The 14,080-nt window shown below is 37.8% G+C and overlaps 1 protein-coding gene across 1 annotated transcript in view; it reads right to left on the reverse strand.

Annotated features, from left to right (window-relative positions):
* The window catches only part of DNAH12 (dynein axonemal heavy chain 12), a 376,621-nt gene that overhangs the window by 280,977 nt on the left and 81,564 nt on the right, over positions 1-14,080 (reverse strand). Inside the window, exons 14-17 of the mRNA XM_066245398.1 lie at positions 12,154-12,279; positions 10,689-10,823; positions 9,967-10,160; positions 8,765-9,008 (exon numbers count right to left, since the gene is read on the reverse strand). Of these exons, the coding sequence (XP_066101495.1) occupies positions 8,765-9,008; positions 9,967-10,160; positions 10,689-10,823; positions 12,154-12,279 (699 nt within the window). The remainder of the gene's footprint in view (positions 1-8,764; positions 9,009-9,966; positions 10,161-10,688; positions 10,824-12,153; positions 12,280-14,080) is intronic.

Consider the following 14,080-nt stretch of genomic DNA (forward strand, 5'->3'; position numbering starts at 1 on the left):
GATCAATGAAACTAGGAGCTGGTTCTTTGAAAAGGTAAACAAGATTGATGAACCTTTAACTAGACTCACCAAGAAAAAGAGAGAGAGGACTCAAAAAATAAAATTAGAAATGAGAGAGGAGAAATAACAACTGATATAACAGAAATACAAAATATTATAAGAAAATACTATGAAGAACTGTATGCCAAAAAACTAGACAACCTAGATGAAATGGACAAATTCCTTGAAACATACAATCTTCCAAAAATCAATCTGGAAGAATCAGAAAACCTAAACAGACCGATTACAACAAAGGAGATCAAAACAGTTATCAAAAAACTCCCAACAAAGAAAATTCCAGGGCCCGATGGCTTCACAACAGAATTCTACCAAATATTCAAAGAAGAACTAACTCCTATCCTTCTCAAACTATTTCAAAAAATTCAAGAGGAAGGAAGACTTCCAAGCTCCTTTTATGAGGCGAGCATAATTCTGATTCCAAAACCAGGCAAAGACAACACAAAGAAAGAAAATTATAGGCCAATATCTCTGATGAATATAGATGCTAAAATCTTCAACAAAATATTAGCAAACCGGATCCAACAATATATGGAAAAAATCATACACCATGATCAAGTGGGATTTATTCTGGGGAGGCAAGGATGGTACAATATTCGTAAATCAATCAATGTGATTCATCACATAAACAAAAAGGAGAAAGACCGCATGATAATTTCAATAGATGCAGAAAAAACATTTGATAAAATCCAGCACCCATTCATGATCAAAACTCTCAGCAAAGTGGGAATACAGGGAACATACCTCAACATGATAAAAGCCATCTATGAGAAACCCACAGCCAACATCGTACTCAATGGGCAAAAATTAAAACCAATACCCTTAAGATCAGGAACAAGGCAGGGGTGCCCCCTTTCACTACTCTTATTTAACATGATCCTGGAAGTCCTAGCCACAGCTATCAGACAAAAAGAAGAAATAAAAGGAATTCAAGTTGGAAAAGAAGAAGTAAAACTATCATTATTTGCAGATGATATGATATTGTATATAGAAAACCCTAAAGTCTCAGTCAAAAAGCTACTGGACCTGATAAATGAATTCAGCAAAGTGGCAGGATATAAAATCAATACTCAGAAATCAGAGGCATTTTTATACACCAACAATGAACTGTCAGAAAGAGAAATTAAGGAATCAATCCCCTTCACAATTACAACCAAAAAAATAAAGTACCTAGGAATAAACTTAACCAAGGAGACTAAAGACTTGTACTCGGAAAATTACAAAGCATTGATAAAAGAAATCAAGGAAGATACAAACAAGTGGAAGCATATACCGTGCTCATGGTTAGGAAGAATAAACATCATTAAAATGTCTATATTACCCAAAGCAATCTATAAGTTCAATGCCATACCAATTAAAATACCAATGACACACTTCAAAGATATAGAACACATATTCCAAAAATTTATATGGAACCGAAAGAGAACATGAATAGCCTCAGCAATCTTAAAAAAGAAGAATAAAGTGGGAGGTATCACACTCCCTAATATCAAGTTATACTACAAGGCCATTGTACTGAAAACAGCCTGGTACTGGCATAAGAACAGGCATATAGATCAATGGAACAGAACAGAGAACCCAGAAATAAACCCACAGCTCTATGGACAACTGATATTTGACAAAGGAGGTAAGGAAATACAATGGAGTAAAGACAGCCTCTTTAACAAATGGTGTTGGGAAAATTGGACAGCTACCTGCAAAAAAATGAAACTAGATCACCAGCTTACACCACTCACAAAAATAAACTCAAAATGGATAAAAGACTTAAATGTAGGCCGTGAAACCATAAGCATCTTAGAAGAAAACATAGACAGTAAGCTCTCCGACATCTCTTGGAGCAATATATTTGATGATTTATCTCCATGGGGAAGTGAAATAAAAGACAGGATAAACAAATGGGACTATATCAAACTAAAAAGCTTCTGCACAGCTAAAGACAACAAGAACAGAATAAAAAGACAAACTACACAATGGGAGAACATATTTGACAATACGTCTGATAAGGGGTTAATAACCAAAATTTATAAAGAACTCATAAATCTCAATACCAGGAAGACAAACAATCCAATCCAAAAATGGGCAAAAGAGATGAATAGACACTTCTCCAAAGAGGACATACAGATGGCCAACAGGCATATGAAAAAATGCTCAACATCACTAATCATTAGAGAAATGCAAATTAAAACCACAATGAGATATCACCTCACACCAGTCAGAATGGTGCTCATCAACAAAACAACACAGAATAAGTGCTGGCGAGGATGTGGAGAAAAGGGAACCCTCCTGCACTGCTGGTGGGAATGCAGACTGGTGCAGCCTCTGTGGAAAACAGTATGGAGATTCCTCAAAAAACTGAAAATCGTGGTCCTGGCCGGTTGACTCAGCGGTAGAGTGTCGGCCTAGCGTGCGGAGGACCCGGGTTCGATTCCAGGCCAGGGCACACAGGAGAAGCGCCCATTTGCTTCTCCACCCCTCTGCCGCGCTTTCCTCTCTGTCTCTCTCTTCCCCTCCCGCAGCCAAGGCTCCCCGGGAGCTGGGGATGGCTCCTTGGCCACTGCCCCAGGTGCTAGAGTGGCTCTGGTCGCAACATGGCGATGCCCAGGATGGGCAGAGCATCGCCCCCTGGGGGGCAGAGCGTCGCCCCATGGTGGGCGTGCTGGGTGGATCCCGGTCGAGCGCATGCGGGAGTCTGTCTGACTGTCTCTCCCTGTTTCCAGCTTAAGAAAAATGAAAAAAAAAACAAAAAACTGAAAATCGAACTGCCTTTTGACCCAGCTATCCCACTTTTAGGAATATACCCCAAGGATACCATAGAATGGCTCGAAAAGGAGAAATGCACCCCCATGTTTGTGGCAGCATTGTTCACAATAGCGAAGATCTGGAAACAACCCAAGTGTCCGTCAGAGGACGAGTGGATTAAAAAGCTTTGGTACATATATACTATGGAGTACTACTCAGCCATAGAAATGATGACATCGGATCCTTTACAATAACATGGATGGACCTTGATAACATTATACGGAGTGAAATAAGTAAATCAGAAAAAAAAAACTAAGAACTACATGAATCCATACATAGAAGGGACATAAAAATGAGACTCAGAGACATGAACAAGAATGTGATGGCAACAGGGGTGGGGGGAGGGGGAATGGGGTGAAGAAGGAGAGAGGGGTTGGGGGAGGGGAGGGGCACAAAGAAAACCAGATAGAAGGTGACAGAAGACAATTTAACTTTGGGGGAGGGGTATACAGCACAATCAAATGTCAAAATAATCTAGAGATATTTTCTCTCAACATATGTACCCTGATTTATCAATATCACTGCATTAAATTTAATAAATAAATTTAAAAATAAATCAACGAAGATGCAAACAAGTGGAAGAAAACAAGTGTTCATGGATAGGAAGTGTTCATCATTAAAATGTCTATATTACTCAAAACAATCTATAAATTCAATGCAATTCCTATTAAAATACCAATGGCATACTTCAAAGATATAGAACAAGTATTCCAAAAATTTATATGGAAGCAAAAAAGAACACAAATAGCCTCAGCAATCTTGAAAAGGAAGAATAAAGTGGGAGGTATCACATTTCCTGATATCAAGTTATACTACAAGGCCACTGTACTCAAAACAGCTTGGTACTGGCATAAGAACAAGCATACAAATCAATGGAACAGAACAGAAAACCCAGAAACAAACAAACTTCTTTATGGTCAATTGATATTTGACAAAGGAGGTAAGAGTATATACTGGAGTAAAGACAGTCTCTTTAATAAATGGTGTTGGGAAAATTGGACAGGTACATGCAAAAAAATGAAATTAGACCACCAACTTACACCATTCACAAAAATAAACCCAAAATGGATAAAAGACTTAAATGTAAGTTGTGAAACCATAAACATCTTGGAAGAAAACATAGGCAGTAAACACTCCAATATCACTCGTAGCAATATTTTTGTTGATTTATCTCCACAGGCAAGTGAAATAAAGGACTGGATGAACAAATGGGACTATATCAAACTAAAAAGCTTTTGCACAGCAAAGGACACCATGGACAAAATAAAAAGACAACCCACACAATGGGAGAATGTATTCGCCAATACATCTGATAAAGAGTTAATAAATTTATGAAGAACTTCTAAAACTCAAGACCAGGAAGGTAAACAATCTGTTTAAAAAATGGGCAAAAGAACTAAATAGACCCGTGATGGGGAACCTTTTTATAAAAACTGCCCACTTTTGCAGTTCTGGTCAACCTGGTCCCTCCCGCCCACTAGTGAGCGTTCCAGCTTTTATGGTGGGCCAATCGCGGTGCCCCGTTTGGTTGCTCTGCTATGCCCACAATGGGTTTCCTCAAAAAATTAAAAATTGAACTGCCTTTTGACCCAGCTATCCCACTTTTAGGAATATAGCCTAAGAACACCAAATCACTGATTCAAAAGAAGATATGCACCCCCATGTTTATTGAAGCATTATTTACAATAGCCAAGGTCTGGAAACAGCCCAACTGTCCATCAGTGGACAAGTAAATTAAAAAGCAGTGGTACATATACACAATAGAATACTATGCAACTGTGAAAAAGAAGGAAATATTACCTTTTGACAGCACGGATGGATTTCGAGATTATTATGCTAAGTGAAATAAGCCAAGCAGAGTAAGACAAATATCATATAATCTCACATATATGTGGAATCTAATGAACAATGAACTGAGGAACAGAATAGAGGCAGAGACAGGGACACAGAGACCAGAGGGACAGCAGTCAGAGGCAAGGGGGATATGGGGATGGGATCAGAGAAGGTAAAGGGATTAGTGAAACTATGTATACATAACACAAAGTTATAGATAACAGGACACCAATCTTAGAGGGAAGGAGGGAAGAAGTTAGGGAAGGGTGGCAAAGGGGTATGAAAAGGGACACAGGGTTGGGTGTGAGGGAGTTATATTCAGTGGGACACTTGAATCCATGTAAACACAATTAATTAAAAATTAATTTTGAAAAAGAGACAGTGGTGAAAACAAATTCTCCCAAGGGGCAGAACTTGGATGGATATTGTCCACATGATCTGGACTTAAAGGTGACCTGAAACTGAAGTTCAAGGAACAGACAGGAAGGTGGGTAATGGGGATTCTGGGGAGGAGGCATGTGGGTGACTCCAGAGTCAGCCTTGTGTGAGTATATCTGTCGCCTGCATGAATGTTCTTCAAAGGACTTCCACAGCAGAGAAGGTTCTCAATAAAGTGCATGAAGTGATGTAAAAAAAAAAAAAAAGAAGAAGAAAATTTTGGTATTTCTAACAACATAGGTAGACCTAGAGGAAATTATGCTAAATAAAATAAATCTGATACAGAAAGACAAATACTATATGATTTCACATATGTAGAATCAAAATAAAAAAATAAACAAACAAAACAGAAACAGGCAACAAACCGATGTTACCAGAGAGAATGGGGGTGAAGAGCTGGGTGAAAAAACTGAAGGGAGGCCCTGGCCGGTTGGCTCAGCAGTAGAGCGTCGGCCTGGCGTGCGGGGGACCCGGGTTCGATTCCAGCCAGGGCACATAGGAGAAGCGCCCATTTGCTTCTCCACTCCGCCCCCCTCTTTCCTCTCTGTCTCTCTCTTCCCCTCCCGCAGCCAAGGCAAAGATGGCCCGGGCGCTGGGGATGAGTGGCTCTGGTCGCGGCAGAGCGACGCCCCGGAGGGGCAGAGCATCGCCCCCTGGTGGGCAGAGCATCGCCCCTGGTGGGCGTGCCGGGTGAATCCCGGTCGGGCGCATGCGGGAGTCTGTCTGACTGTCTCTTCCCGTTTCCAGCTTCAAAAAGAAAAAAAAAAAAAACTGAAGGGAAATAAGAAGTACAAACTTCCAGTTATAAGATATAAGTCACAGGGATACAATGTATAGTACATGCAATATAGTTAATAATATTGTAATAACTTTGTGCAGTGGCCAATGGTTTACCGATGTATTGTGGTGATCACATTATAAGGTATATAAATATAGAATCACTATGTTGTACACTTGAAACTAATTTAATATTGTATGTCAACTATACTTTCATTTTTAAAATTGTTAACCTTGGGAGGAAGAGGCAAAAGAAAAAAAGGTATGTGGCATGCTCTCTCAATGTCATATGAGGTACAGGGCCACCTAAGGAAATTTAACTTATTAAAGACTGTATTTGTTCAGCTCACTGAACAAAATACAGTTTACTATAGCTCACTGTTTACTATAGTCCCAGACTTTGAAAAATTACATGTTAATTTATAGGTTTTCTGTTCAGTATAGATGCAAGTAATTTCTGCCTAATCCAAAAGATAATTTAAATGGTACAATGGCATAGTATTATGGTATGTTGCCCTGTAACCAATCAATACTATTAATCTTTTTCTTAAAATATTTTATTTATTGATTTTTTTAGAGAGAGAGGAGTGAGAGAGAGAGACAGAGAGAGAGAGAAGGGGGAGGAGCAGGAAGCATCAACTCCCATATGTGCCTTGACCGGGCAAGCCCAAGGTTTCGAACCGGCGACCTCAGTGTTCCAGGTCGACGCTTTATCCCACTGCGCCACCACAGGTCAGGCCTATTAATCTTTTTCTAACATTCCTTTAAGTTGCGCATAAATACTCATCCTCAAATGCTCTTTGAGCCTGACCTGTGGTGGCGCAGTGGATAAAAGCGTCGACCTGGAAATGCTGAGGTCACCGATTCAAAACCCTGGGCTTGCCTGGTCAAGGCACATATGGGAGTTGATGCTTCCAGCTCCTCCCCCTTCTCTCTCTCTCTGTCTCTCTCTCCTCTCTCTCTCCCTCTCTGTCTCTCTCTCTCCCTTTCTCTCTCCTCTCTAAAATGAATAAAATAATAATAATAAAAAATTAAAAAAAAGAAATCTTAAAAAAAAATGCTCTTTGAACCAGACTTACCATCTCACTGGCTCTCTTATGAATTAATAAATAGAATAAAATATTTGACACAATGTCAAAACTTTTTGTTTTTTGTAAATAATAATTTAATAAATTCTTTTTAAAATTGGAGGACCATAGAATATCCAAATTTTAATTTTGATTATTAAAGACTTTGATTTTAACCTTCCAGTTCTTATCATCATCATCTTTGCTTGCCATCATGTTCTCCAGGATTCATCAGAACATGATATAGTATTACAGGCACTCAGTAAGTATTTGTTAAATGAATAAATTTTTAACACCTAAAAAGTTGAAAGGACATATTCTCAAAGTAGATAAATTTAGCTTCGTTGAAAATTCATTATCTTCTCATCTATGGAAGAAGCTGAGAGTAGTACACCAAGCTGTGTAGAGAGCACCTCATTAAGACACTGGAAAGGAAACAAAAGACTAACTCCATCCAACTGCTCAAAAATATGAAAAAGCTTTAGATACAATGAGAAAAGGCTCCTGACACAAATTATTCAAAACAAAGGGGAAATATACACATAACATGCTATATTTTATGTAAAAAGATGAAAGGATAAGAATTTATATTCACATTGTTCTATGTGTAACAAAACTGTGGAAGTATACACAAGAAAATAGTAACATTGATAACCTGAGTAACATGGGTGAAAAACATTAAGAGGAGACTTTTTAGATATATCTTTTTATATTTTTAAAACCATATAAATACATTAAATATTGAAAATAATTTTAAGTAGTTACTTAAAAAGAATTTCATACAGCTAATGGAATCTCAGAGTGCTAGACACAAGACAGAAACAAAACTCAAAAACTCATCACAGGCCCTGGCCGGTTGGCTCAGCGGTAGAGCCTCAGCCTAGCGTGCGGAGGACCCGGGTTCGATTCCCGGCCAGGGCACACAGGAGAAGCGCCCATTTGCTTCTCCACCCCTCCGCCGCGCTTTCCTCTCTGTCTCTCTCTTCCCCTCCCGCAGCCAAGGCTCTATTGGAGCAGAGATGGCCTGGGTGCTGGGGATGGCTCTGTGGCCTCTGCCTCAGGCGCTGGAGTGGCTCTGGTCGCAACATGGCGACGCCCAGGATGGGCAGAGCATCGCCCCCTGGTGGGCAGAGCGTCGCCCCTGGTGGGCGTGCCGGGTGGATCACGGTCGGGCGCATGCGGGAGTCTGTCTGACTGTCTCTCCCTGTTTCCAGCTTCAGAAAAATGAAAGAAAAGAAAAAAAAAGAAAGAAAAACCCATCACAGAGTTTACACTCGAGTAACCTGACAGTGGAAACTTGGCACTATCATTAAAACCTTTGTCACTATTGCCTTGGAAAGTTGGATGCAATGTTAACTGTCACAAAAACTGTTATTATCCTCTCTTTACAAATGAGGTGACTAAGATACAAGAGGCTATATATCTCCCCTAAGATATGCTATTACTAAGCACAGAGTTGTGATATAAACTTAGGTAGCGTGATCCCAAAACTTTCCTTACTGCTACACTGTGCTGCTGCCCTTAGGCTAACTGGTCTGTCCTGTTCATTTTTTAACCTCTTTATATCATTGTGGCTAGTCGTTATAGTCTTTTGTCTTTGTCAAGCATTGTTCTATGAAGAAATTGATTTTGGTGACTTCATCAGGGAAGAATAAAGTATGGCTTCAGTAATAGATAAAGTTTTCTGGAGTCACCTTTGGTTTTACTTCCAAATCTTTCTATTTCTCTTCATTAACATTTGATGTGAAGAGCTCTACCAGGGCTTTCTAAAATATCATTAAGCGTGTTCATACCTTAAAAGCTTTTATGTTCTCCATTACTGTAGAGCACATAGTAATAGTAGGATTATCTTTTGGTTCTTCTTCAACTTTCTCTTCTCCCAGAGATCGTCTTTTTGCTAACTTTCTTTTTTCTTGTAATTCTTTCTTTTGCTTCATTTGGAAAAATTTCAGTGTCTTAAAAATCTCTCGGGAAAAGTCATCTATGTCAGCTTCCATGCTTTCCCCATTAAGGTCCAAAAACCCTCCATCCATCCACCTGAATTAAAAGAAAATATAATATTAAACTCAGAGACTTTTGGAGTTTGAAGGGACCCTGCGGATTCTTTAGGCTAGACCTCTCATTTTGCAAGAGAAACAAGTGAGGGCAAAAGCAGATACCAGTTTTTCTGAGTCACACAGAGCTGATGGTAGGAGATAAGATTAAAATCGTGTTTTCAGTTATGCTGTATGACTAAAATATGCATTATACTGTAAATGATAACTAACAGTATCTAAATAAAATGCAGTTTTGACTCCCTACTTCTAATTTTTGGTGTGAACATTCACCAAATTAATTAATTAATTGCATTAGAAAATTAGTCACCTCCGCCTGACCAGGGCACAGTGGATATAGAGTGTCAGACTGGGACGTGGAGGACCCAGGTTCCAAACCCTGAGGTCGCCGGCTTGAGTGCAGGCTCACCAGCTTGAGCGCAGGGCCTCTGGCTTTAGCGTGGGATCATGGACATGACCCCTTGGTCGCTGGCTTGAGCCCAAGGTCACTGGCTTGAGCAAGGGGTCACTCAGTCTGCTGTAGCCCCCCACACACACCACCATCAAGGCACATATGAGAAAGCAATCCTTGAACAACTAAGGTGCTGCAACAAAGAATTGATGCTTCTCATCTCTCTCCCTTTTTGTCTGCCTGTCCCTATCTGTCCCTCTCTCTGACTCTCTCTGTCTCTGTCAAAAAAATAAAATAAAAAAAGAAAGAAAAGAAAATGAGTCACCGCTGGAAAACCCAAGTGGTACTTTAAATATTATACATATTATCAAGCTTGGTGATACCTTAGCAACACTGATGCTTCTCCTATATGATACTCAGTTCTCTTTCACATTAATGGCTAAGTCCTACTTCAAAAACTTAGCCAACACCACCAAAAAATCAATACACATTAATTTCATGAATCCTTTTCCATCACTTGCTTAATTTTTATAACATTACGTGAACTTACCGTTTTTCTGTTCGTTGCCACTTCAAAACTAAACTAAAAAACTTCTGATAGGGCTCAATGTTAACTTTTAATTTATCTAGTTCAGGATATTTTGTTAATTCCCATTTGAAAAGTTCCTCTTCTTTATTAATAAATTGAACTGCTTCTTCAGATTCTTGAATACGTTTTTGTAGTTGTCTTACATCAGTCACATACTGAAAGCAAATAATTTTTTATCTTAAGAAATATTCAAAAAATGTTAAAAAGAAAAAAAAAGATTATATGATACAGCATCAACTATGTCCTTGCATTGACAGGCAGTCCCCAGGTTAGGAATGAGATGGGTTCTGTAGGTTTGTTCTTAAGTTGAATTTGTATGTAAATTGGAACAGGTACATTTGCCTATTAAATACAACCTAGACAAATATTTGTCTTAACATAGTATTTATTTTTACTTTTCTGTGCATATAAATACTTAAAGCACTTTCAAACTTACAGAACCTATCTCGTTTGTAACCCAGGGACTGACTATATATAGAAACTTTAAATATCAACTTCACAGCATTACTATGACAAAGAGCAAAAGGTAAAAAGATCACATAAATAGTACCAGTACTAGGTCTAAGAGTCAGCCCCTGTTTGCCATAAGTAAACGCATGTTTTTCTTTATCTTTAAACTTATGTAACACGTCCTGTATTAAACTAAGAGCCAGCATAACTACTATCTTACATATTTATCAGACCTGTTGCATGCGGTCCAGTTTTGCAAATTCTGCAAACTCTTCCATGCAGCGTGATTCCTTTTCTATTTCCAAAATCAGTTTCTCTCTCTTGGCTATTAGTTCATTTTCTTTTTTATGTTTAGCATTCTCAATGAGCTTTTTAAAAGACAATTTAATTGTATTAATTATTTTGTTACAAAGGAGTTATCAAATCAGAAATCTTAATGCTTTGTATAGTAATAATAACTATTAGAGAAGTAAAAATGAGTGTAAAAATAAAACACTGATATTAAAATGCAAAAAAATAATAAACCACACAGAAAAATTTCCCTATATTTCCAAAGTGACAGTGACCATTTATATTTATTAATCAGATACTTTAACTATTTACCTGATTCTGGGATAATAATTAAAAATCAACCATTTATTGAACACATACCATATGTCAGGAACTATTTAAAAACCTTACCTACATCACCAGGTATTATTATTCTTGTTTCAGAGATGAAGAAATTTAGGCTTACAGAGGTTAAGAGGCATGTCCAATGTAATATAAAAAAATCATTAAAGTCAAAATATGATTAAGCCTTTGGTTTATCTGACTTTTTACTTACACCATCTTACTTCCTGATTTAGAAGAAACTGGTTTACATTAGAACTTTTTCAAAATCTAAAATATATTCAGAATCCTAATTCTTCTTCTTCTTATCTCTATGATATCACACAAGTTATTTAACTGAGACTTTTCTTATCTATGAAATGGGGAAAATAATATTACTTGCAATTTTTGTGAGTATTAAATGATTTTGCCCTGGCCGGTTGGCTCAGCGGTAGAGCGTCAGCCTAGCGTGCGGAGGACCCGGGTTCGATTCCCAGCCAGGGCACACAGGAGAAGCGCCCATTTGCTTCTCCACCCCTCCGCCGCGCTTTCCTCTCTGTCTCTCTCTTCCCCTCCCGCAGCCAAGGCTCCATTGGAGCAAAGATGGCCCGGGCGCTGGGGATGGCTCTGTGGCCTCTGCCTCAGGCACTAGAGTGGCTCTGGTCGCAACATGGCGACGCCCAGGATGGGCAGAGCATCGCCCCCTGGTGGGCAGAGCTTCGCCCCTGGTGGGCGTGCCGGGTGGATCCCGGTCGGGCGCATACGGGAGTCTGACTGTCTCTCCCTGTTTCCAGCTTCAGAAAAAATGGAAAAGAAAAAAAAATGATTTAATAAATGGAAAGCACTTAGTTCAGTGCTTGTTATTACTATTATTATCAAGTTATATAATAATTCTGGCTTCTTTTAACATTAGCCTCACTTCTAACTAGGCACTGTGAGTTAAGCCTAACAGCCTGTTCTAAGCCTGTAGGGCCATGAATGTTGCTAGCCCCAAACTCATATAAACACATGACGTTACTTTTTAAAGACAGCAAGTATTATGAAAATTAAATAAACACTGTGCCTAAAGTGTCAGAATATAGAATACATACTGAAAAATATATTTACCTCATCATTTTCATTAAAGATGGGATTAATTTTCCAAGGCCACATAAGGACAGTTGAATTCAAAGCTAAATCTTCTTGAGGAAATAGAAAAACATCTAAAAAGTAATTCATTCGGCGTTTGGATTCCTACAAAAGAAACTCCATATATAAAACACCATATAGAAAAGTTAAGGCAATATGAAAAAGAGAAGAACCAACAACAATTTCAAATACTCTTTCAAGCTTCAATCTGACTCAGATTACTAATATTTCATATCACCCTAGTCAGATGGGTATTTCAGTAGCTGCAGGATTTTTTATCTGGCTTCATGACATATAATTGCAGACCTCTATAAAGAAAATAAAGCTTTTTAAAAGCTTTTACTTGTGATGATTTAACATAAAGGTACTATTGTTCTTCCTTATACATGATTGAAAAAAGTGACCAAATATGCAACTTTGTTTAGCAAACTTTTATTTTTGATTTTAAAGAATTTTATATTTGTTATTCTTATGTATTTAATCTTTAAATCTTTAGTGATAAAAATGTTAGTATCTTTTGTTTTGCAAAATAAGTAACATTACTACACTTTTTGCCTACTTTTGTTATACAGCAATTGTCCAGAAACAGTTTAGGGGTGAATACCTTTACCCCCTATAGCTTTCATTGATCTATATGCAGGGCTGTAATTTTTAAGAACTGAAATACAGTTTCAAAGGCAAATTGAAGGTTTGGGTTTCAAGGTTTGTATAATATATTTGTATATAATATATAATGTGCAAAATACATTATATTTGTGTTATACTCCATGTAGAGATATAACCTAATAAAAAGTTATTCATGTAGTTAATTATATATTAATAAAGGAGAAAAATATCATTGCATTAAAGCAAAAACATATTTGATAAAATTCAACATCCATTCATGATTATTTACAAAATACATAGTAAAAGAAAATTTACTAATCTGATAAAGGTACCAAAAAAAACCCTACAACAGATGTCATACTTAGTAATGAAACCTTGAAAGCTTTCCCTTTGAGGTGGGATCCAGATGACTGCTATTCAACATTAGCAGAGCTCCTAGCCAGTTGGTTGTAGCAAAGATTCTCTCCATCTATTTAATGCATTTCTAATTAAAATACCAACAAATTTTTGTAGAATGTGAAAATTTTATTCTAAGATTTATGTTATAAAGATGCTAATTCTCTAAATTTACTACCAATTTGATGCAATCTCAATCAAAATCCAAAAATGTCCTTTTATGGAATATAATAAGCTAATTCTAAAATTTTTAGGAAAATGTTAAGGGCCAAGAGCAAGCAAGCAAATTGAATAATAGAGCGGGAGGACATGGTCTACCAGACATCAAGACTTATTATTGCTATTACATTTAAGCTGTTGCAATTAAGACAATGTATCATTGATACAAGGATAAACAAAAACAAATGGGACAGAAGAGAATGTCTTAAAACAGTTCTGCACATATATGGGTACTTGACGTATGATAGAGGTGGTCCTGCAGAGCAGTGGGGCAAGGGATAATCTCTTCAATAAAAATATAATTGCTCATGCATATAGAAAAATAATTAAATTCAACCTCACATCATTCACAAAAATGAAATTTCAAGAGGACTGAAACCTAAACCTAAAAGGCTTGTATTTTTTTTAAGCATCTAAAAAGTAATACAAGAGGCACTGGTCAGTTAGTTCAGTTGGCTAGGCAGTGGTACCCAACCCCCGGGCCGCAGACCGGTACCAGTCCGTGGGTCATTAGGTACCAGTCTGTAGAGAAAGAATAAATAACTTACATTATTTCCGATTTATTTATATTTAAGTCTGAACAATGTTTTATTTTTTAAAAATGGCCAGATTCCCTCTGTTACATCCGTCTAAGACTCACTCTTGATGCTTGTCTTGATCACGTGATACATTTATCCATCCCACC

This window comes from Saccopteryx bilineata, chromosome 10 (genome assembly GCF_036850765.1).
Source record: "Saccopteryx bilineata isolate mSacBil1 chromosome 10, mSacBil1_pri_phased_curated, whole genome shotgun sequence".
Lineage (NCBI taxonomy): Eukaryota > Metazoa > Chordata > Mammalia > Chiroptera > Emballonuridae > Saccopteryx > Saccopteryx bilineata.